At 38.8% G+C, this 25,249-nt stretch overlaps 2 protein-coding genes across 4 annotated transcripts in view; one reads left to right on the forward strand and one right to left on the reverse strand.

Annotated features, from left to right (window-relative positions):
- WASHC4 (WASH complex subunit 4) overlaps positions 1 to 25,249 on the forward strand; it is a 61,795-nt gene that overhangs the window by 32,127 nt on the left and 4,419 nt on the right. For 2 of the 3 annotated variants that reach the window (XM_038387703.2, XM_043519556.1), the window contains 16 exons: positions 3,725 to 3,871; positions 4,040 to 4,119; positions 5,189 to 5,294; positions 5,894 to 6,010; positions 7,486 to 7,654; positions 8,169 to 8,323; positions 9,006 to 9,080; positions 9,175 to 9,279; positions 10,506 to 10,640; positions 11,464 to 11,572; positions 12,351 to 12,417; positions 13,766 to 13,852; positions 20,483 to 20,630; positions 22,315 to 22,411; positions 23,093 to 23,289; positions 24,126 to 24,225. In XM_038387703.2, coding sequence (XP_038243631.1) covers positions 3,725 to 3,871; positions 4,040 to 4,119; positions 5,189 to 5,294; positions 5,894 to 6,010; positions 7,486 to 7,654; positions 8,169 to 8,323; positions 9,006 to 9,080; positions 9,175 to 9,279; positions 10,506 to 10,640; positions 11,464 to 11,572; positions 12,351 to 12,417; positions 13,766 to 13,852; positions 20,483 to 20,630; positions 22,315 to 22,411; positions 23,093 to 23,289; positions 24,126 to 24,225 — 1,894 coding nt within the window. Of the gene's footprint in view, positions 1 to 3,724; positions 3,872 to 4,039; positions 4,120 to 5,188; positions 5,295 to 5,893; positions 6,011 to 7,485; positions 7,655 to 8,168; positions 8,324 to 9,005; positions 9,081 to 9,174; positions 9,280 to 10,505; positions 10,641 to 11,463; positions 11,573 to 12,350; positions 12,418 to 13,765; positions 13,853 to 20,482; positions 20,631 to 22,314; positions 22,412 to 23,092; positions 23,290 to 24,125; positions 24,226 to 25,249 lie in introns of those variants that run through there. The other variant, XR_005290678.2, reaches the window with a different exon arrangement.
- APPL2 (adaptor protein, phosphotyrosine interacting with PH domain and leucine zipper 2) overlaps positions 1 to 25,249 on the reverse strand; it is a 91,775-nt gene that overhangs the window by 7,191 nt on the left and 59,335 nt on the right. The window lies entirely within an intron of this gene.

Below are 25,249 nucleotides of genomic sequence, written 5' to 3' on the forward strand. Positions count from 1 at the left end.
CTTACTCCACCCTGTCCATTACGATTTCTATTGCTGCTATTTTTATTATAGCACTTAAGAACCCCAACCAAGAATCAGGGCCTCATTGTTCTAGTCACTGTACTGACATGCAACAAAGATGATATTTCTGTTATGTCGCTCCTCTGTCTTCCCCCAGTGGCGCGCACACTCGCTCCATTCTTGTATCCGCTTCCTCCTCGTGTCTTGGCCTTGTTCTGATCTTTTCCTGTGACTAGAGCTGTCAAGCAATTAAAAAAATTAAATGCGATTAAGCGCACGATAAAGTGCACTGTTAAACAATAATAGAATACCATTTATTTAAAGATTTTTGGATGTTTTTGACATTTTCAAATATACTGATTTCAATTACAACACACAATACAAAGTGTACCGTGCTCACTTTTTATTTATTTTTATTTACAAGTATTTGCACTGTAAAAAAAACCCCAAAAGAAATAGTACTTTTCAATTCACCTAATACAAGTACTGTAGTGCAATCTCTTTATTATGAAGGTTGAACTTACAAATGTAGAATTATGTACAAAAAACTGCATTCGAAAACAAAACAATGCAAAATTTTAGAGCCTGCAAGTCCCTTCAGTCCTACTTTTTGTTCAGCCAGTCAAGTTTGTTTACGTTTGCAGGAGGTAATGCTACCCGCTCCTTGTTTATAATGTCACCTGAAAGTGAGAACAGGCGTTCTCATGGCACTGTTCTAGCTGGCGTTGCAAGATATTTAAGTGCCAGATGCGCTAAAGATTCATATGTCCCTTCATGCTTCAACCACCATTCCATGGGACATGCTTCCATACTGATGACGGATTCTGCTTGATAACAATCCAAAGTAGTGTGGACTGACTCATGTTCATTTTCATTATCTAAGTCAGATGCTGCCACCAGCAGAAGATTCATTTTCTTTTTTGGTGGTTCAGGTTCTGTAGTTTCCACTTTGGAGTGTTGCTCTTTTAAGATTTCTGAAAGCGTGCTCCATACCTCGTCCCTCTCAGATTTTGGAAGGCACTTCAGATTCTTAAACCTTGGGTCGGATGCTGTAACTATTTTTAGAAATCTCACATTGGTAATTTCTTTGTGTTTTGTCAAATCTGCAGTGAAAGTGTTCTTAAAATGAACAACGTGCTGGGTAATTATCCGAGACTGCTATAACATGAAATATATGGCAGAATGTGAGTAAAACATAGCAGGAGAGAGACAATTCTCTCTCAAAGAATTCAGTCACAAATTTAATTAACTCATTCTTTTTTTAACAAGCGTCATCAGCATGGAAGCATGTTGTCTGGAATGGTGGCTAAAACATGAAGGAGCATACAAATGTTTAGCATATCTGGCACATAAATACCTTGCAATACCAGCTGCATAAGTGCCATGCAAATACCTATTCTCACTTTCTGGTGACATTGTAAATAAGAAGAGAGCAGCGTTATCTCCTAATGTAAACAAACTTGTTTGTCTTCGCGATTGGCTGAACAAGAGGTAGGATTGAGTGGACTTGTAGGCTCTGAAGATTTACATTGTTTTGTTTTTGAGTGCAGTTATGTAACAAAAAAATCTACATTTGTAAGTTGCACTTTTGTGACAAAGATTGTACTACAGTACTTGTATGAGGAGAATTGAAAAATACTATTTCTTTTGTTTGCCGTTTGTACAGTGCAAATATTTGTAATAAAAAATGTACACTGATTTCAATTATAACACAGAATACAGTATATATGAAAATGTAGAAAACATCCAAAATATTTAATACATTTCAATTGGTACAGTATTCTATTGTTTAACAGTACGATTAAAACTGATTAATCACAATTTTTTTAATCGTGATTAATTTTTTTGAGTTAATCGCACGAGTTAACTGCAATTAATCGACAGCCCTACCTGTGACTCCAGAGATGGGTGCTGTTCTTTCAGTTAGCCTGCCTGTTCTTTGTTACTTTATTACTTTACTGTTGTTTTATTAAAGTGATTTGCGATGGTGTGTATAAGCATGCAGGCTGTTACAGTTTTAGGGCCTCACATATACAATACTTTCAAAGATTACTATATAATGTTAAAATTCTTTAAAAGGAAAGGGTAGGGTAAATTTAATGCTTATGGAAGTGCCAGTTGTCTTATATAAAATGTACACAGGTGCTCTGCAAGCTTCCCCAGAAGTGGGACCAATGCACCTCACTTGGAACACTAGCTGTCCTTGGATTTCTGAATTACGTTATGTGGGCAAAGGGGAAAATGGGGCTTTCAGCTTAGCTCTGCAGATGTGAAATGCTAGTATATGTGTTCTCTTGCAGCTGAACTCCAAAAGAAGATACATGCATGATGTAAATGGTGCTATTGGATTTTCCATTTCTCTTGTGCACATAATTCTGCTCAGTGTTTAATAAATTACATATTTAAACAGTCGATATGCATATTTTTCAGATTTTTACTTAATATATGTAACACAAATTTAGCTGTAATCTAGCACATCTCCTCCATCACATTTTTAGTATAAACAAAATGTTTGTTGTAGTTTAATAGACAGATCTAACACATTTCAAGGGTATCACTGTTGAACAGAAAACCAGCAAACCTGTCTGAAACAATAAAGGTGCTATGAAAACTACACATGCTTTAGAAATGGGCAACACCCAGATGTTCAGATAATTGTTCTATAGTTTTTTTACAGCTTTAAATAAACTCAAGCTTTGTAAACTCTAGTAACGTAAAAGCTTAAAAAATAGCAATGTGATCCAAGCACACTAAAAGATTTGTATGTCAAACAGATAGCAGGAATAAGAGATTTACACCCCCCAACCCATTGTATGAATAGACTGATGTTTAATTAATCCCCTTCTTTAAAAGTAAACAAAAGGCTAATATCAGTAAACAGCATAAAGTCACTTACTGCAGGCCCTCTGTGGTACCTGCTAATCTGTTAATGTGTTTTTCCAAATTAATGCAGCATTAGGGTATACATAGTTATTCTGTAGCACAGCAGTTGTTTTGCTGCATGTACCTGGAACATGTGACAGCACTGAAGGGGAAGAGTTTCAAGCTGAGTTTATATTCTTATAATCAGCGAAGGAATTCTCTCCTATTGCACCAAAGCTTGCAGAGAGTTATACCTTTTTTGAATCAAGTCCATACTCCTAAATATGAGTCTAGCCAGTAACTGATCACATTTCCACTGAAGTCGGTTGCAAAAAATTCCACATACTGCAGTGGGAGCAGAATTGGGAGCTCACTTTGGCAGTTGGTCCTTGCTATGTTTTTCTGCTTGCACAATGTCATAGACAAGTGCTGGTTGTCTTGTGGACCTTCTTCACATGTGCACTTATAGATTTGTGGTTATTCAGCCCATAAAGTTGGGCACTGCTAGATTTCTTCCTACTGAAAGAAAGCACTCCTACAGGAACAGTAGAGATGGTGTATACAACAGAAGTGATGTGTACATGCAAAGCACAATGCCTGTTTACTGTATACCTGTCTTCTGCCAGTGCTGAGTTATGTATCTTTACCAGCATTTACAATAGAGAATCCAATTAAATTTGGTAGGCGAAGTAATCTGGATTCACTTAGCTTGGTTCAAAAAGCCTAATTTATAGAATATTACTGGAAATGGTGTGACAAGTGCCCAAATTTTCAAATAAAAGAATGTGCTGCTGCTTTTGGTCTCTGATAACTTTTCCATGAATATAAAATTTGAGCTGCTATTTTTGTTTCTCCCATCAAGAAAAGAGTAATTTCTGACAAAAAATACAGTGAGCAGCGCCTGGATGTGCTCTCTGCTCTGGTATTGGCTGAGAATATCCTCAACGGACCAAGTACAAAACAGAGGCGCCTTATTGTTTCCCTTGCACTTAGTGTGGGCACACAGCTGGTAAGTGCAACTATTACTCAAACCCTCACTACTGCGTGTTGCCTTGTTAGCTGTAATAAACAGCTTTATCACTCAACTGTTGTGACGACTTTTAACAGTAATTGCTATTTTCCAGTTAAGTAATAAATGACTCAGCCCATTTTCCTCTGTTTTTTTTTTTCTTAACAGAAAACATTTAAAGATGAAGAGCTGCTTCCCCTCCAAGTAGTTATGAAGAAACTGGACTTAATCAGTGAACTTAAGGAGCGGTAATCAGCACAAAAGGATGGGATGGGGGGAGGGGAGAAAGCAGTGTCAGCTCGTGTGTTGAGATTTCATGATGCAGTTTATGAAATCTTGCCGGATGTTCTGTGTTCTATACTTAGCTACGTGTAATTGACTGTTTTCATGTACATTGAAGACCAGGATTGGCCAGAATGTGGGCCACAGAATTCTATAATGAAGTCTGTGGCTTCCCTAATCTTTAATAAGCGGGAGTAGCTTGCAGAAATGCAGGTCTTATTGAGTGGTGCACCATGCTTTTTGTTTGATTTGACATGGACCATCACTTTTGGGACCTATAGCCTCCTTGGTTTTTATACCTCCATATTAAAGATTAGGCTTCCTGCAGTATGTTGCATTTCACATAAAAACCTCCCTCCTAAGCTGGTGTAAATTGTAACTGGCTGTGAAATGTTTAGTAATGATTTTGTGCAAGCACTATTATACACACATTTTATTCCTAGAATCTTGATGGTCTGTGGACCTACATGTATACTTTGGGCATGTCATGTAAACTCTAGTAATGTAAATGAATTTGTATCATGACAGTGTACCTTCCTAATGCTGTATAAACTGTCAACATTTTCAAGTTCAATATCTACTGCTAGCATCAGTGAGGAAGATGCTTGTCTGCATGTGGCTCAGTATTTTGTCACTGGTATACAAAATACTGAGCCAGAGATCAGAATAATTCCTTTTCCTTAATGTTGCTGTAGGAAGCATAAAGATATCATTACAGAGGTTAGGTATGGTATACCTTGAAACAGCATTTGAGTAGGTTGATATGATGCTTACAGATATAAGTGAAAATGGGTATCCATTTATCAAAGAGCTTACGTTTTCTTTTGAAGGCCAATGGAAAAATAATAAATACCATGTACAGGTGTATCTTGAGCATTAGTGCTGTGAAATAACCTGTGGTGTAGATGATCGTAAAAAACAAAAAAGGAGACAGTGCTGCAAAAATATGGTCTTGCTGACATGCAGTTCACTGTCCTTTACGTGTTCTTTTGCACTGCTTCAGATTTTGTTTAATAACTAAATCTTGCATTTTAGAGTCCGAACACAGTGTGATTGTTGTTTCTTGTATTGGCATCGAGCAGTCTTCCCAATTTATTTAGATGATGTGTATGACAATGCAGTTGATGCATCTAGATTGCAGGTAAATACAAAACCACTGGTCCAGGATGTTAAACTTGATGAATCACTTGTCTGATCCACTATGACAAATTTATGTTTAATCACTATTTTAAGAAATGGGCTTGCAAAAGGCTAGAACCGAATACTTGTTCATTAATCTAATGGGGTGGGGGGGGGCATGCAGGGATGATAGCAAAGGATAGCCAATTCAAATGGGCTTACTTAACATTCTTTCCTTCATTGTTTTAGGATAACTGAAACCAAAATGGAATATCAGTGTTCCAATCACATAGATGATTTTTAAAAAGGTTTAAAGTTACAGTATATTAGGTTTTACAAAAACAGGGAGGAGTCCAGTGGCACCTTAAAGACTGGACTCCTTGTTGTTTTTGTGGATATAGACTGACATGGCTATCCCTCTGATACTTAGGTTTTACAATATTGTAGTGACTATTCATACGAAATAAAATCAACTAGAAAGTGATCCTTGTTCTTCGGATTTGAGATTTTAAACTGTTTAAATTGGGCGAATTTTAGCCTTTTTACATGCTAAATATTTTGAGATGTTTGTTGACATATCTGTCTTATGGTTTGCATATTAGTTTCTTTCTGGTTTTTTAGTACATGTTTAGTGCATTACGGGACTGTGTACCTGCTATGATGCATTCAAGACACTTGGAGTCCTATGAGATGCTTCTTGAGTGCTATGACAAAGAAATCATGGAAATTTTAAATGAGGTAATTGTACAAGTTCGGGGTTTACTGTGAGTGTGGTCTAATGGTGACAGTTGATTTGGATTGCGTATTAAAGTCAGCTTTTATTGACTGAAATTTAGGATTTTATATAAAACCTATATAGAAGTCATTGAAACTGCTGTGAAGTATGGTGATAAGAGTAAAAAAATGAACATTTTCTCAATCTCATGTGCTTACCTGGCTTTGTTACCACAGTATCTGAGTACCTCACCATCTTTAATCCTCACAGATATCCCTGTGAGTTAGAAAAGGGCTATTACCCCCATTTTACAGATGCTGACACACAGAGACTAGGTAACATGCTCAAGGTCACACAGGAAGAGCAGGGAATTGAACCCAGATCTCCCAAGTTGTTAGCTAGTGATTTAACCAGTGGACCGTTCTTCCTCTCTCTCCAGTTCCACAACAAATGCAGTCTATTCTGGGATTCTAGAGAAAATCTCAGACAAAATAATATATCAAAGGTTTTGCTAAACTGTACAAAGTCTTATTGGAAATGAACCACACCTTTCATAGTAAATCACATCTGTTGTAGACTCATTATATAAATCAGGGGTGCTCAACCTAGGATTGCAAACAGGCACTGGGGGCTTGCCACCATCCTTCCATCCCATATTGTTGGTCCCATCTGAACTGTTGTAACAAACATGTCTTGAATTTGGTTGACACCAAATGGGTTTTTTAATTAGTTTGAATGGTTGCAGTAATGAGTGTCTGTTTGCAGGGAATGGATGGGCCTCTGCTTAAATCTAGGTAGGAACCACATGGTGCAAAAAATTGTGGAAGCCTCACTTTCTAAATACTTCTGATTAGTCAATGTAAGTGGGTGTCCTAGAACTCACACTATTCATTTATAAGTTGGACATCTCATATTATCCGTAATAACAAGTAGGTATCCATGTAAATTTCTGAATTAGGCTATGTCTACGCTATCTGCCGGATCGGAGGGTAGCGATTGATCTATCGGGGATTGATTTATCATGTCTAGTATAGACACGATAAATCTATCCCAGATCGCTCTGCCGTCGACTCCGAAACTCTTCCATGGCGAGAGGCGGAAGCGGAGTCAACGGGGGAGCGGTGGCCATTGATCCCGTGCCGCGAGGACACGAAGTGATTCTAAGTCGATCTAAGATATATCAGCTTCAGCTACGCTATTCTCATAGCTGAAGTTGCGTATCTTAGATCGATCCCCTCCCCCCAGTGTAGACCAGGCCTTCGTCCTTAGTTTGACTATCAAGGCATCAACATGGCTTCTTTTGCTAGAGCTAGTTCCAGTCCCTGGAACTCTCTGAAATTTTCAAACAAGGACTTTCTGCTGCAGGTTCACCTATTTCTAAGGTGTAGTCACAGTCACTAGGGTCATCAGCCTTCTTGCTCTGTAGGCAAATTTCATCTCTATTGAAATAAGATTTTGAATGGACTCTTAGCATAATTTTTGTCACTCCCTTGAATAGCACTTGCTGGACAAATTGTGTAAAGAAATAGAAAAGGATCTACGCCTTTCTGTGCACACACACTTAAAGCTCGATGACAGAAATCCTTACAGAGTTGGGATGAAGGATCTGGCCCACTTTTTCTCTCTGAACCCAATTCGATTTTTCAATCGGTTCATTGACATCAAAGGTAGGTTGCATTTAATATACTTTTTTTTTCTCAACACTTCTCTGCATCTCTTTAGTTTCTCTGATAATCCTTCTGGTATTCCTTTATTTTCTTTTTGCTTACTATTTCCTTTACCGATTTCTGTGATCGCAGTTGCACCCTAATAATAGCTTAGATACACAAAAGTGGCATTGCAAGCATAATCCATAGTTACTAATGTTGTGGCTCTTTACCCACCTCTAGTGGCTAGCTTACATATAGAGGTTTAGGAGTTTGTTGCTTCTGAGCTAGTAGGCTTGGTCCTTTAGCTGAAGTAGTAGAGGCTCATGGCTTTTAAATCCAGAGGTTCTGGGTTCAGTCCCCACTGATGACCCTACTAAGGCTATTGTTACACTGTCTTTTCTTCGAGAGAACCCAGTTTTAAGTGGCAGTGCAAGAATTTATGGATTTTCCTTTTTTGTTCCTTTGCTGTTCCCCAGTAAATTAAGAGCTGCAGTTAATAGTTTAGTGCATACTTTATTATTCTTTTTTACAGTTTATGTAACACACTACCTAGACAAGACCTTCTACAACCTAACAACTGTAGCTCTTCATGACTGGGCCACATACAGTGAAATGAGGAATTTAGCAACTCAGCGCTATGGCTTAATTATGACAGAAGCACATCTTCCCAGTCAGACTTTAGAACAGGTAAGGAATATGTGTGAGTATTGTATGTGCCACTTTATTCTGGAAGTCCTAGATAATTATTCAAGGCTTTAACAAGGTACAGAAACTGAGGAACCCAAAATTAGAGGCCATTTTCTAAAATTTGGGCTGACACGATTTACCCAAGACTAACAAGTCTGTGGCATAACCAACGTAAAACTCCGAATTCCCAGACCCATACTTCTTCATTTTGAGCAGTGAAACGGTGTAATTAACAGTAAATGATTTTTTTTTACAGTAGCTATTAATTTGTGAACCTTAAATATGGATATTCTTACATTTTATTTGGAAGTTGAGGAAAATGGTCCACTTTTTCCATTTTTGCTTTGCACTTATTAGATATGACTAAAGAACATTGACATCAAAAATGTTAGAAGATACAAGCAAAAAACCTGAATTTTAATGTGATACTGACTATAAAACTTAAAACAAAACAGACCATAAAATAAATCTAGACCCTGAAGTAGCCCAGAACAAATTGAAAGATGTTTTCACAAAATTGAAAGGAAAAGTGGTGAATTTCATAGATAACTAATTACTTTAATTTGCTTCCAAAAGACTTTCAGGTAATTAATTTGCACAATTAGCAGTTACTTTGAATACATTTGAACGACTCCCAAGAGGCTGTTATAATCCATTTAGAATTTGTGCCATATTGTTTCAGGGTCTGGATGTTTTGGAAATCATGAGAAATATTCATGTTTTTGTATCTCGCTACCTCTACAATCTCAATAATCAGGTGAGGTGTATTCTGTCCTTCTATGGGTAGTTCATATCTGATTTTTGTAAGCTTTGGTTTTGATGTGGGGTAAATGATAACCTTTTCTTTGCAGATTTTCATTGAGAGAACTAGCAATAATAAGCATTTGAACACTATCAATATCCGGCACATTGCTAATTCAATTCGAACTCATGGCACAGGAATCATGAACACAACAGTAAGTATCTTCTGGACTGTTTCTTTTTAATCTGTACAGAACAGCATTGGAACTCCAGCATTTCCTGACCCTTGAGTTTTTAACTGTGCAGTTTTTAATATTGCATGAACATAGCTTTTTTAATTAAATATAACACAGTAGTCCTCAAACACCAAGCAGTCAACATAAAAAGTCTCTTATGAGTTAAATTACTGTAGTTACTATATAAAGTCAGATCTTCGCACAAAGGCCACAGCTGACAAGATGTTTAGAAATGTCCTGAAAGACCTCTGAATTTCCTTAAAGATGAAAATAAATGTTATCAAACAGAGGTACTATGTTTACAACACTTTAATTTCTAAATAATGGCCCTTATAATTAGAGTGCCATATATCACTACTTGTTAAAGTTTGCTAGGATTTTTTTTTATAGCATTTCATTTAAGCATTTTTTTTATAGCATTTCATTTAAGCAGATCAGGAGAAAGGGGATGCTGATGTCTACTAAGTCAACTTAGACTGCCATTTTAGAATTTAGGAAAGGCAATGCAATTGGAGTTGCTTGTCGCAGAGAGATCAGGGGCTGAAAGAGTTGTCTAACTAGTCACAGTACTTCCTGGTCAAGTGGACGCCTCCTCCCTTATTCACTTTTGACTGTGGTCTACATTGTCCATGCAGACCAGGGAATGAACTGTGTCTTGGGGGGGGGGGTGGTTAATTCCAAGGGATAATATTTTAGAAAATGTTGAGAAAGTGAAAAGAAGGTGGGACGGTTATAATGAAACTTTGCATGTAATCTTAGCTATAGAATTTACTATAATGAAAGCAGACATTCAGTGAGCTTCACTGTTGTCCTGCTATGATGAATCCTGGTCACAAGCCACCTGAGGCATGTTGCCCATATGCTAAAAAGATGGACAGAAACTGGATACTCCAGAACTAGTTCTTATACTAGTCGTGAACTTTAAAAGATCAGCCTACATTCCAGGTTCCCTTTGCCCCCTTACCAGCCTTTCTAAAGGAAATTAAACCTTCCAACAAAAGATTTACCTTCTTTTAGGAAGAAAGTTGCTCAGATTGAGTCTCTTTGAGATCCACAAAATGAGGCAGGCTGTGTTGAACTTTCCACTTACAAAAAATGTCATAATATGGAATAAAAGCTTCAAAAAGCTACTGAATGATAGTCACTAGAGAAGCATGTTAATTTGAAAGGGTTTTTCTAATACTGAATTTTTAATTTTACTCCAGGTTAATTTCACTTACCAGTTTCTGAGGAAAAAGTTCTATATCTTCAGCCAGTTCATGTATGATGAACATATCAAATCCAGATTGATCAAAGATATCAGATTCTTCAGGGAAGTCAAGGATCAAAATGATCATAAGGTACACTATGTGTGGAGTTCTTGGATAAACAATAACTTGATTAAAACCTGTGCTGCCTTTTCATTGAAAAGCTGATATGCACTGAACTACAAATGTCACTTTTTAAATAAAAGGAAAATTATATGTTTATAGACAAGTGGCACCTTCTGGTCTATCAAAATACAGTGTTGCAGTGTATACAAATTCCTACATTGAGACTGGCTTATCTCATTCTAATTGCCTCATCATCAGACACAACATGGCACTCCTTTGTATTATAGGATGGAGTACGTTTATTCTCTTGTTAACCTGATAATGATGCTTGGTGCAGATGTAGTATAGTGTTGTCCTAAACCTTCAGTCCAAATCAAGTTTACCGCAGTTACAATAAATATTCCTCTATTTTGTAATAGAGGTCACTGTTGACATTAATGCTGAAATATCGTATATGGGTAATGTATCTATCCCTCTCTCAAGGCCTTGTGCCTAATTCTCATCTCCCACCATTGTATGTCTAATTCTGAAAAATTTGAGGCTTACTGTTTGGAATAAAAATGTACTGGAATGTTCTTTGTATGTAGTTTGCTCTTATAAGAAGAGTGCTGTCTTGTTTATATATAGCAGTAACAGATCTCATCTTTGCAATTTGCACAGCTGACCTGGTTAAATAACACTTTCACAAACTACTATGCATAGACAGGGTTACACTTTCAAAGACGGAACAAAGAATGTGTGTGAATATTTGTAGGGTGGTGGTGGAAGGTAAAATGGTATTTGACTTGAAAGGTCAAGTAGATTCTTCAAAGATCAATGTTCTTACAAACTGCAAAAATTGTTTCTCTAGTATCCCTTTGAGAGAGCAGAGAAGTTCAACCGGGGCATCAGAAAGCTTGGAATAACGCCTGATGGACAGAGTTACCTTGACCAATTCAGGCAGCTCATAAGTCAAATAGGTATGCATCACTGTATCTAAAAATATGGTACAAACATTTTAATGACAGAGATCTTTGTAATCCTATAACTACACTGCTTATTTTACTTATATTTTAAGATTGAGGCCCAAATTCAAGCCTGATATAAGCAGGTGCACTTCCATTGAAGTAATTGGAGTTTTTCCTAAAAAAAAAAATGGGTCCTGAATGTTTTAATATAAAACATATCTAGAGTTTGTATGAATGTTTTTTTATTTGCTTTGGGTTCAGTTTTTATTTGTTTGACTGAGGCAACATTCATCCAGGTGGAGTATCTTTCCCACTAAGTACAGTTCTGTAAGACTCGGATACTTCAAAAGGTGTTTTGAATCAAATACTAATATATGCATATATTATAATAGTTAAATTTGATTTACTAGTTGTAGTAATACTTTTAGCACACTGATGCCACTAATAGCATAGGCATCTAGAGCCTGTTCTTACAAACATTTCCTACCAACTGTATCTTACTGCAGCATTTGGACCTTAGTTAAGGAGTTTAAAAATGTAGTGCATGTGAGCACAATCTCCTTAGATGAAGCCAGTCAGGGCTCATGTTTTGTTCCTCTAGTTGGACTTTGTGCCATTAAACTCTAAAACATCTACATTTTTCTCCATGTAATTAGCTTCAGAATATTTCTCTTGTAAAATCATTCTGGCTACCCCAAGGCATCAGAATTTCAGAGTTAATAGGGATTTTGAAATGTGTACATGTAAATATCTAACTTAGGTATGTTCCTGTTTTTTTTGTTTTTTAAAGGCAATGCAATGGGCTATGTGCGAATGATAAGATCTGGTGGACTTCACTGCTGTAGTAGTGCAATTAGGTACCTACATGAATATATTTCGTGCTGCGACTAATATTTTATATCACAGTCATACTGATATTCTCTTAGGAAGGTCTGTTTTTTTTTCTTCACATATGCATCATTTGACTCAGAAGTGCGAAGAGTATTATGAATAAGTATGGCGTTTTCCAAGATACCAACTCTGTATTTTATATTAATCTTCTTAGAAGTCCTACAGAAAAGTCCAGCTAGCACATTATTTAGCACTGAACTCGCAAAGCACTAAGTGCCTTCAGGTCCCATTCATGTCAATGGGAGCTAAGGAGCCCAGCACCAAGAAGGATTGTGCACTTAATAAAATAGTTCAGCAATATTCTAGGCACTGTACAAATGAGACAGTTGCTGCCCCTAACAGCAAAAGACACACCCACAGGACTTGAAGGAGAGCCAAGAGAAGGGAGCTAACTTAGTTTATAAGTTCTGATTCTTATGTATTGAACATTTTTGAGCCTCCATAAGAGTGTTGTACATTCTAAGGACACAAGTAAAGCCATTCTCCTTGCCCTTAAGAGTTTACAAACACACTTAACCCATTCCTTTCTATTCAAATAACAATTGAGTTTTGAAAAATGTCTGATATCATATGCTAAGGACACTGTATAAGGATACAAAGGAATTGTATCTCTTGTCCTGCAAACTAGTTCAGAATCCCTTATTGCAAAATTGCAATATTTCCAATTGCAAAATTGACTAATTGGAGTTCCTTTAACTACAAAACCATAACCATTTGTATAATATAGCACATTACATAGATGAGCTCTTAAAGCCCAAGATATTGATTTATCATTGCATATAGTGCCATAGTGTACATAACATTTTACAGAGAGAACAGGACACAGTTTGTACCCTGTAAAGTTTACAAGCTAGGTGTTATACCATATGGTATGTGGCACAAAAAGAGATTGTGTCAGGTGAGGTGAATGGGTGGTTTATGTGCAGTGTTATGAGGCTGGCTGTTTCTCAAGGTGTTCATCATGTTTCCTCTTGTTTGTTAGCTATGATTTTGTTTGGATGGTGTGGAAGTATGGGTCATGGTTGAAAGATGCTTTTGGAGGAGTGGGAGCTTGATTTGGGAGGACACTGCAGGCATAGCAGGGCAGCATGGAAGAGAGCGCAAAGATTCTTGTGGAAGAAAGATAGGAAGGGAACACGGCTGTTAGTGGAATTAACAGACCCTGGGTGAGAAAGAGATGGAAGATGTAAGCAGAGTAGTGTCAGAGCCTTGAAGGCAAGGGTGGTTCATTGTGTAATTTATTTATAATTTAACTTAATGCATCAGTGAGTAAACCACAGTTAAATGTAAACCTAACACACAATAATTGTGTAGGTTTGTTCCTGACCTTGAAGATATTGTTAATTTTGAGGAACTAGTGAAAGAAGAAGGACTTTCAGAAGAAACGCAAAAAGCAGCCAGGTAACCCGATGTGTTTTGATTTGTGAGGAGGCAAGCATCTTTGTTTTTAAACTTGTGTTTTGTGCCTTTCTTATTTAAAAAATTCAAATGCTTTACAAAAGATAAAATGAAGTTAAAATGTCTTTGTTTAATCAGAAACAATAGAAACTATTGCTTTAAAGATGCTAAACCGAAAATGATATTTGTACCAATCAGATCCATTTTGAACTCAGCTGCTCTGTAAAATAGTCATTTGGTGAGGAAAGTTCTTTAGCCTGTAAATGTCTCAAGTTTTAGAAGTCTCCTTTCTAGTTACAGAGAGACTTTAAAAACAAATTTGCTTCACTAATCCTATTCCAAGGCCTGTTTAGATATCGAGTACTCTGGGGAAAGCACCACATGGCCACCTTGGCTTGTGCAGTGGAAGGAATGGAGGAAAATGAGCACTTTCCATTTGGAATACACTGGTAAAATGTGTTGGAGGAAACCATTGTTTTCAACTCTATTGGGCTCTTCACAAAAGCATTCTCTCATACAGAGAATAGCAATCGCTGGAGTTGCTTATCTGAACCACACTTGCTAAAATGTGTTCTGAACACTGACGTATTTTAAGTGATTGAAGCTTAGATTTCTGTTGGTTTTCTTTCCTTGTTTAGAGGCATCAGAGTGTGACTAGCAATGGGTACAGGGAATATCTCAATTGGCAAAACTTTCTGATAGTCATCTTTCAAAGCCTGTCTTAAAATTGAATCTTAAATTGCCCTTTTGGGGCTATGGATGGGAAACAGGCAAATCTTCTGCTTTATAGCCCGTACTCTTTACCTGCTGCTAAAATAAGCCCCTTCTTGTTCTAAGTCTATGAATATAACTGTATTCTGCTCACCTATTAGTTGGCTATAGATCCAGTTAACAAACCATGAGCTTTCTTTATCATTTCTGCTGTGAGCAAATACTAGATTTGTTGTCACTTCATCCAGGTGGAAATTCTGAGTTAAACAGAGCGGTGTTTTGAGGAGGTTGAGGAAAGTTTTACTATGTTGCCATAGAGTTTCACAACCTTTAGTGCAGTTACACTTGCTATACAGATCTGGCTTAATTCCTTGCTATATGCTATCTGATTTGAGATGTAAACTAATAAAACTTTGCACTCACTTTCACACTACATTTTTGTCATTGAAAGGAGCTGTCCTGGCTTGGAGTGAATCTCCAGAAAATGTATTCCCATAATTCTGAACTTTGAGTGTATATGTATAATTTTCTGTTGCACAGCTTCTTTCTGTGTTCACAGTAATGGTTAATACCCCACACCTATGGAATTTGGAGGCAGTCCAGTGTTGCTGATGGAGGCTCCAGGACAAAGCCTAGCCCTTCAGCTCAGGCCTCTAGATTTTCTGTCTCCAGCAATGGAACAAGTTGGTGGTTCGGTTTCCCCTTACCGTCTTTTTCTTCATGCAGCATCAATTTATCTTCCTTCTCTTCCTCCCCTGGATTGAGTATTTGACAGAGAGATGGTTTCAACCACCAAGCTTCACCACTGAAGCACCCTCCTCTCCAGGACACCTCTGCCCCCATTCAGGCATGGCAGAGTTATTCTGAAAACAGCGGACTAAATCTAAGCAGTGTTTTCCATGCGAGGCACCATTTAAGGCTCTTCAGAGGGCAAATTATGTCCTGCCTGTTCTCTGTCAGGGCATGGGGCTCAGACCGGACTGGCATGTCAGGTCCCCATCCCAAGAGCTGCAATTCTAATGCAGAGTCTAAGGATGAGGAGGATGCTATCCAGCCAGCTTGGGGTAAGTCCTCCAACAGATGGGAGGGACATCCCCTCCTGCCCCCCCAAAAAAGATCCCAAAGTCCCCATCATCCAGATACTGAAGTGGGTCCTCTGCTCCCTGGGGAAAGAAGTGGGGCTCCTATACTGTTCCCCTTCCTTCCACTAGGACTTGGGGCATTCTCCTGATACTCAGGGGTAGATCTAGCAAACCCTGAGATTCTGGAATCCCAAAAATCAAAAGTTAGCATCACCTTTTTCAAGGCAGCAATTAGTATCACTAATGAGCAAGTGGGGTGAAAATGCAGGGTCTAACCCCCTCTCCTTTGACTTCACCACCCTGTTCCCTCGAGGGAGTGTGTGCTGGTGCTTTTCTTCTACACAGATTCTCTGAGTTCTGTATCAAGCTCACTGCCTCCTCCTACCCGACAGCATGTCTGGCCCTGCAGAGAAGTCTGTCATTCCCAGGAAGCCCTCCCTCAGATTGCTGCATAGAGGAAATTTCAGTCCAAAGACCCTCACTCACAGCCAGGGGAAAGGGTTGCAGGTTTCAGGCAGCAGCAAAATGGGAATTGTGCCTGCTTATCATAGTAATAAAACCTTGCTCTGCCAGGGAAAGGGGTTTTCTCTCTCCTGCTCTCTGTCCCCCTCGGCTGGCTGGCTGCTCATTAAAGTGTAAGAGTACTTCAGGCAGCCTGTGACCAGAACAGAGGCTTCTGAGGATTCTGCTCCCAATGAAGTTGCACCATCATGGGGTTACTGAGGGTTAAGTGAGAAATGCCTTTCCATGTTCAAAATGATCCTGTGACTGAGTAAAGCCCTGAGTGGTACAGGGCTGCTCCTATAGTACTTACTTTGTAGCCAGCCATCCTTTAGGGAACAGGCAGGCAACCTTTCCTGCGGACGTTTAAAAAGTGACTTCTACAGTTGAGGTATTTGTACTAGCACCCCTCATTGGTTGAGTGGTCCTCAGACTAGGATAAATAGCATGCTATCTTCCACCTGTAAACTGCCAGGGGAAGTACCACACATACACTACCAAAAAACAAAACCAAAATTAAAGAAACCCCAACCAAACAAAACCAATCTGCAGGACTTTTCCAGGCCAGGATGCCAGTGGCTTGCAAGGTACTCTAAAATATCTTCCCTTTCAAGCATTATTAAATAGATTTTTTTCTCTAGATGTCTCCTTTGAGGCCATCATAAGATCCAAATGAGGACAGACTACTGATTTAAAACCAAATGTTAAGCTAAAATGTTATGAAATTTTTTTGTTTATATATAAGTTTTGGGACCCTAAGGCTGGGGTGCAGCAGTAGCTCCACACTTCAGAAGAGGACTTCCTTCTAAAGACTCGTAGTACAGCAATTTCAAAGCCTCTACTATAGCAATTGAGACCAGGTTTCATGTTCTCTGTGTATATAAATCTCCCCACTGTATTTTCCACTGAATGCATCCGATGAAGTGAGCTGTAGCTCACAAAAGCTTATGCTCAAATAAATTTGTTAGTCTCTAAGGTGTCACAAGTACTCCTTTTCTTTTTGTGGATACAGACTAACACGGCTGCTACTCTGAAACCAGTTGAGACCAGAGGTTTTTCAGATACTCAGTAAGGAAAGTGTACTTGGTGGCAAGTAAGTAGCTCGTTGTCTGCGGCTATGATCCTGCTTGGAGTGAAACATCACTGGTTGTGACCTAGTCAAACCTTTTGTGGTAGTTGTGATAAAATTAGTGACTTCTAACTCAGTGGCTACATGGAAATCCTATTAAACCCATGAATAACAATCAGTCATCTTGAATATTTATATTGTGCCTCCAAATTTACAGGAGGAGCTTTTGGGGAAACATTAAAGAAATTAGTAGCTGAGATAGCAGAAAGGCCTTCACCCATACCTATCAAAGCAGGCATAGCAATCTATTGGTTACTTCAGCACCAAGGATTTCTGAGAGAGAACTATTACCTTGGCAGAGGGAAAAATCTGGAGAAATTTCCAAGGAAAGTTAGATAAATTTCCTGCAAACCAACAAAATCCTCAGCATGACAAAGACAAAAAGAGCATTTGTGTATGAGAGCTCACAATTCCCATACAAGACATTTCCTTTGGATCCACAATCTGCACCCATAGTCTTATTTGGGCTGGCAGTAGTAAGAGCAAGGCACAGGTCACAAATTATGCATGCTGACTAGACAGTTGCTGGAAAGGATTCATACTCGCCAGTTGTTCAAAATCAAGATGAGCGTTGAAACCGATGCAGAGAATTGTTCTCCCCTGTGTCAAAACAAGCCTGGTATTGGCCATAATTATACAATCATAGTAAATATTTACAAACATCCAAAGCCTGTCATTTCCTGGCTATGGTCATCTATAGCCAGTTCTTTCCAGTGGCTAGAATTGCTGGTGTCACACATCTGCTTCATCCCCTGAGCGGGTTTCTCAAAATGTGCCTGGCAGAAATTCCTTCTGAGGACATGGCAGCTGATACAATGCAAAATTAGGTGTCCTTCTCAGATTGCATCCAAGTGCCCCTTTGTGGGCAGGTGAGCACCAACAACATGCTGAAAGCCAATCCAATTTTCACTTTTGCTCCTTGTATAGTCGCTATGGAAGGAAGCCCCTTGAAAGATACATTTCCAGAATCTGAGCACACATCCTTTTAATTCACTTTGATGGTTATATTAGTGGTGTGTCTGAACCAAAAAAACTCAGTCTCTGCTTCCCACCAAAATAAACAAGGCAAGATGGTATCGGACCAGTGGTCCATCAAGTCCAGTATCCTGCCTATGACGGTGGCTAGGTACCAGCTCCTTCAGTTGAAAGTGCAAGAAACCACGTACCAGGCAATTATGTGCTCACAGGCAAAGTCTCCTACCTCTTGTAAGAGTTAGAGGTTGGCTTATGATTGAGGCATGAGTATTTATACCCCTTCCAAATCCAGGGAGAAACCAGAGGTCATAGCTTCTCCATGGCAATGGAAATAATGTCTTGGGCAGAGAAGAATCTTCTGCCTTTCAAGACAACTCACATGTAAGATATAGAAGACAGAAAAAAGGGAGAGTTGAAGTTCTCCACTGTCCCAGAAGACACTTCGGATTTGCTAGTTAGTCAAGGAAACCACATAGCACCTGAAGACAGTCCTCTTGAAGGAGGGCCTTTTTCATCCACAACTGCAACACGTACAGTTAACCACCTGGCTATTGGAAGAGAAGTATAGTTCAACATGGATTCTCCATTAGCCTTGGATGTATTCTGGTATCCAGACAGAACTCAACCAGGTAATTTCATTCATTGATTTAGTCAAATTTGAATTTCTGATGTGAAGGGAAACCGAAAGCTCTTTGGAGCAGGGCCTGCCTCTTAATTTGTACTGTAGCTGACACCATGGGGACCTGACCTCTAGGTGCTACCTGGATACAAATATTATAATAAAAAGTTCTGGTGATCTCAGCTACATTAATTTCTCCAGAATGGTTGATTTGACTCCTACAGCCAAGCACCAGAGTGTGCAATAGAATGAGAAACATGGGAACCAGCACTAGTGTGGTGTTCCTTATGTAGGCACATCAGAGTCTCCATTTGAGTATCATCAAATGCCCAGATTAATCAATGACAGATTATGCAATCATGTGGCTGGCTTTTCTTGTCATCATTACTTTTAAAGGGCAGGTTTTGGAATTAGCTCTCCCACCATTTTGTTCTGTTAGCCATCCTTTTGGAAGTTTGTGGTATACATCGGTATTCCTAGCACTCTAAAGATATATCTCAAGCATATGGAGTACAAAAGCCAAGTGTACCCTGTTCAGCTTACTCTATCCAAAATGCCAAGGCTCTATGACCTCAAAGTTGCTGCAGGCAAGATGTTGGAATCCTGTATCAGTTGGCATGCTAGGAATCTGGGAAACTATTCACAGAAGTCTCTAGGAGCATTGGGGAAAATGTGTATGAGCCTCATCCGAAGAGTTGCAAAGTAAGGGTACATCTACGCTACCCACCAGATCAACGGGTAGTGATCGATCTATCGGGGATCGATTTATTACATCTAGTGTAGACGTGATAAATTGATTGCTCTGCCGTTGACTCCTGTACTCCACTGCAGTGAGAGACGGGAGTGGCGGCAGTCGACCCTGCACTGTGAGGACACAAGGTGAGTCGACCTAAGATACATTGATTTCAGCTACGCTGTTTTCCTAGCTGAAGTTGCGTATCTTAGGTTGATTTCCCTCCCTCCCCCACCCCCCCCCAGTGTAGACCAGGCCCAAGTTTCCATTCGTCTGCAGAAGAGAGCCTTTGGTAGGTGGATGCTTCTAAGTTGGTTTCTACCTAATTCCTTGCCTTATATGGGGGGAAACCTTTCCCTTCCTGCCTTTTATTCTAATGTAGTAGAAGTAGTAGTAATAATAATTAATAATAAACTCTGTATATTCTTCCCCCCCACTTCTAAGATTCACCGCTGGCTACTTCCCGTTAGTGATGAATTAGGAGAGAAGTTGTGCAACAAAATGAGAAATTCCTTACCTAATAATTTTCTTTCTGTTAGCAGTTTCTCTCCTCATTCAGCCACCCTGACAATCTGATAAATTACCAAAATACAAAATGGAATTTTTCTCTAAAGGGAGATTTAGACATATAATTGTTTTAGGTTATTTAATACATTATACCCAGTTGTCTTAATACTAATAGTTAGTTGCTGAAGTGTTTCTACAACTTTAGAACCGCTCTTCTGATGGCCTGAACTGAAGGGCTGGGTTTACTCCTGGAGCCTCTAGCAACAAACATTGGTCTGCCTCCAAATCCCATAGGTGGGGTACTAACTATTAGTGATGATGAGAAGAGCTGTCCAACAGAAAACGATCAGATACAAAATTTTCTCATTCTTTGCAGGCAATTGGATTCGGTTCTCACTGATCTCACACGTAATTCTGCAGAAGGCACAGAGTACTTCAAAATGCTTGTCGACGTGTTTGCTCCTGAATTCCGTAGTCCAAAGAACATGCACTTGCGCAACTTTTACATTATTGTTCCCCCACTGGTTAGTATTTTTGCCACTTATATTGATGTGATTTTTTTTTTGATGTGTGGTTTAATGTTATGCATCATAAGTACATGTGTAGTAAGCTATTCAAGCCGACTTGAGCACCAACTCCCAATAGTGCACAGATGGGACCTCTTTACTGGAAGAGTAACTTTAAAAATCTTTCCATCCATTAAATTAAGTCAGTGGAAGAATCTTAATGGCGGAGAGACAAAAGAGATATCTGGGATAGCATGCGATGAAAAAAGACAGGAATGAAAGGGGAAAAAGCAATGATATTAAATTGCCTCTTCCCCAAAAGTGTCCTTTCAGCAGCAGCTTGGGGACCTCCAACCACTTTTAACTCCAAGTGCTAGTGTATAAACTCTAAGGTCCTCATCCTGCAGTTGGATCTGGTCTGGAAGATCCTTGCCTCCATGCAGAGCCCCACTGACTTCAGCAGGGTTCTGCCCACTTGGATCTGATGGCATGATCAAGGCCAACATTGGGAACTGTTCACTATTCCAAAACTAGCTTTTGTAATAGAAAATGAGCTGAAAGTGGCTGAACCTCCAGCTGTGATTGTGAAAGATAAGGTGGCATCATGGGCAAGATAAATGAAGAAAATAGGGCCACATAATCCAAGGAAAGGCTAGAAAACTAATGAATGAATATATTCAAACAAGAAGGGGGAAAGTTTCTCTCCTTCTCCCTACATCTTTCAGCTGTTTTTCAGAGATGACTGCATTTCAGAAAGCTTCATTAAATATCTTTTTGAACATTTAACTATATTGAGCTACACTCTGATGAATGCACCACTCTGGTGTATGTATTAATAAACTATTGGTTTGCTCACTGGGTGAATTGAAGAGAATTGGCATTTCACCTAAAACACATCCATTGTGTGCTAGTGCTACCATTATATGAAAGAGTAGCTCCATCTAACAGAGTAATAAAACTGCATGAGACTCTCCTGTGTGACTTTCTAAACAAAATTAATTCAATACTAATTTAAAACACTGTCTTTAGTGAGCTTTCAAAAAACATCTTCGATCTTTGGGTTAGGTTTAAGAAACGGTATTTATTTTGTTTATATTTAGTTTTATTAAAACCTCCATTGGACACCTGCTCTGTGCTCCTATTCTATGTCCCTTATATTAAACAATGATATAATATAAAGCACTTGACATAACCAGCAAATATAATGAAAATTATACCGTACATTATTAGTTATATTGTACAAACTCAGAACCCTCCAATCCTCAGCTGACTGTCTCCCCAAAAGCCTAGGAAACAGATGGGCTGTCCATCCAAAACCCTTATAAATCAGGGACTCGGAATGTAGCTTGGGTTTTTGGATATAATTATATTTTACAACCGACAACGTTGCAAATGACCACCTTTTATTTTCCCAAATCTTACTCTCGGGTTATGTCTACACTATGGATTTTACAGCGGCACAGCTGTACCACTGGAGCTGCGCTGCTGTAAGGTCTCCCTGTAGCCATTCTGTGCCGGTGGGAGAGAGCTCTCTTGTCGACTTATCGCTGTCCACTCTGGAGGTTTTGTTGGTGAAACTTATGTTGGCAAGGGGTGTGTTTTTTCACACCCCTGACTGACAAATGTTTTGCCAACAAAAGTGCTAGTGTAGACAAAGTCTGAAATGACATTCTTTGGGACAACTGCTTTTCCTTCATTTCAGACTCTCAACTTTGTAGAACATTCAATTAGCTGTAAAGAGAAGCTGAATAAAAAGAACAAAGGTGGAGCAGCTTTCACTGATGATGGTTTTGCCATGGGTAAGTTTGACCATACTGTCTAATCTTCCAGTCAATTGGCGTGATTAAGAGTTTACAAAATAATAATTTTGCCACAACTTTTATGTTTAGCATTGCCCACTATTTGTGATTTTAAAATTTGAGTTGTTCTTACTTCAGCATGACTGACCTGTGTAGATTATTGCTTTCCAGTTTCAATGGTGAATACTTAGTTCTCTTACTTCTCTGTGCGCACTACTAGGACAGACAACACTTCACCACAGGAAAATGGAATTTTACACAAGTCTGTTTCATCATTCGTTGGGTGTTTTAGTGATTTTATTTATTTCAACATTTTTATTTTCAGGGGAGCATGCATAAAAGCACATCTAGCTGTGATGTTTTACAAAGTAAAACTTGTTCTTTATTATAGCTTCATAGTTAAGACTTAATTGTAATGTAGCATGTAAAGTGAATAGTCCCAATACAGATATTAGAGGATATTCAAGGGTGTATATATAGAATATGCAAAAAGAAAAGGAGTACTTGTGGCACCTTAGAGACTAACAAATTTATTAGAGCATAAGCTTTCGTGAGCACTCCTTTTCTTTTTGCGAATACAGACTAACACGGCTGCTACTCTGAAACCTATATAGAATATGTGCCTTCGTTTGTTCAATTTGTTCAATTTGACTTTGGTAAATGGTTTGTTAATGACTGCAGGTGTGGCTTACATTCTAAAGCTTTTGAATCAGTACCAGGAGTTTGATTCACTTCACTGGTTCCAGTCAGTCAGGGAGAAGTATGTGAAGGAGATAAGAGCAGTAGCTAAGCAACAGAATGTGCAATCAACTAATCAAGATGAAAAGCTACTACAGACTATGAACCTTACTCACAAGCGACTGGAAGTTTGTTTACAGGTACATTATGGTTCCAGTTATGATTTGTACTGAACTCCACATTTGCTTGTCTTGGTTCAGTTGGTTAACAGAGCTATAGAAAGCACTATCAAGAATTTGTAGAGACCATTAAACTATTCACTGCTGCCTAGCACAAAAAAATGCCCCTCTCTATAGAAGGGATGAGCTGGGTGGTATTAATTATATATTTAATGCTGAAAGTGTGCTTGGTGCTTTAAGATGTGTTAGACGAGAAATACCTTGCTCCTAAGAGCTTGAAATCTATAATAGATGGCTAACTTGACAGAGAATGACTGACGATGGAATTAGGAGGTAGGTAGCAATAAACAATATGATGATGTATATGTTTGTGTATAGAGAGTCAAAGGAGCTTGGTTCATAGCATTGGCTATTATGACTTCTGTGAATTGTGAAGATGAGTAATGTCCCAGCTATCAAACCAAGGAAAGGCAAGCCTTATTCAGTATCTTTTGAAATATATTAGTTTTAACTTCTAGGCACAAAAATTACAATTCTTTCTGCCTTATGTAGGTAATACCACCTCTTATAGCTGTAAAGTAACATGGAAAAACAGTAATTCAAATGTATAGAAGTAACACACGTGACACAAGACTTAATCTATTTAATGCACTAATATAAAGTTCTTTTGGCCAGTTTAAGTGCTTTGTAAAACGCATGTGAACAATGTATAAAGTGGGATTTCCAAAAGCACCTAAGTGACTTTGACTTTCACTTAGCTGCTTCTGCAGATCCAATTCACATATGCTGTAGATAATAATTCTGTGATATACTATGCTTACTGAAAGTCTCTTTCTTGTCTCAATACTTTTCATTAGGAGTTTGAACTGCTTTATTTCTCGCTAAGCAGTGCAAGAATATTTTTTAGAGCAGACAAATCTGCAGCAGAAGAAAACCAAGAAAAGAGAGAGAGAGAAGGTTAGTGAATGTTATAGAACTTTTTCAGATCTTGACATTCTTGTGTCTTCAGAGATACCCTGATTAGGATTTTGTGGTTTACTGTGTAATATGGCTCAGACTTCAACATGGGGCACTATCTCCTTGTCCTGTGTAACTACATTCTTCTTACTGTCAGCTGATTCAGCAGAACTCCAGATATTGTTGTCAGAGCCTAATGGTGATCCAGGACTCAAGGACAGCTGATGATGGTGGTATCTGGAGTGGAGTGAATTTTAAGCTGGATTATTGAGCCCAAAAGCCATTGATGGGGGAGGAAGGCAGATAACAGTAACATCACTTAATGGGCTAAATGCATTATCATTCTCACCAGCACCAGTCTGGTAATGGTAAACTCCTCCCCTCCACTGTCTTTATGGTAAACTCTTTGAAGGAGTTCCATTTGCATTATTCATCACTGCTACTATCTACAGTTCAGTGGCAGTGATTAGGGCTCCATGTCTGTCACTGAGGTCGCAGAAGTCACAGATTCTCTCTGTGACTTCTGCAGCAGCCATTGTGGCTGACCTCAGGGCCACCCAAGCAACTGGCCCCAGGGACAGCTGCTCAGGTGGCCGTGGGGAGAACCACCTTGGCCACTGCTGGAGCAGATCCACAGCCAGCCACACAGCTAAGATTTAGTCATGGATATTTATAGTACAATCAGGGACAGGTCACAGGCCATGAAATTTTGTTTATTGCCCATTACCTGTCCATGACTTATACTAAAAATACCCATGACTAAATTGTAGCCTTAGCTGTGATTAAGGAACTATTTTTAACTCTCATACAAATATCATTGGCAACATGTAGGGAGATAAAGGCTTGAACATACTATACTTCTAACATGCAGATGTTCACAATGTATTTTGTCTTGGCTAACGAACTGCTAATATAGGATTTAGGAAGTATATTGTTGATTCATGGTTTAGGTGATGCGCCCAATTAACATTAGTAGGCTATATATATGTTCAGTGTCAGGAGAATAATCCTACCACACAAATTT

The sequence above is a fragment of the Dermochelys coriacea genome, chromosome 1 (assembly GCF_009764565.3).
Source record: "Dermochelys coriacea isolate rDerCor1 chromosome 1, rDerCor1.pri.v4, whole genome shotgun sequence".
Classification (NCBI taxonomy): Eukaryota; Metazoa; Chordata; order Testudines; family Dermochelyidae; genus Dermochelys; species Dermochelys coriacea.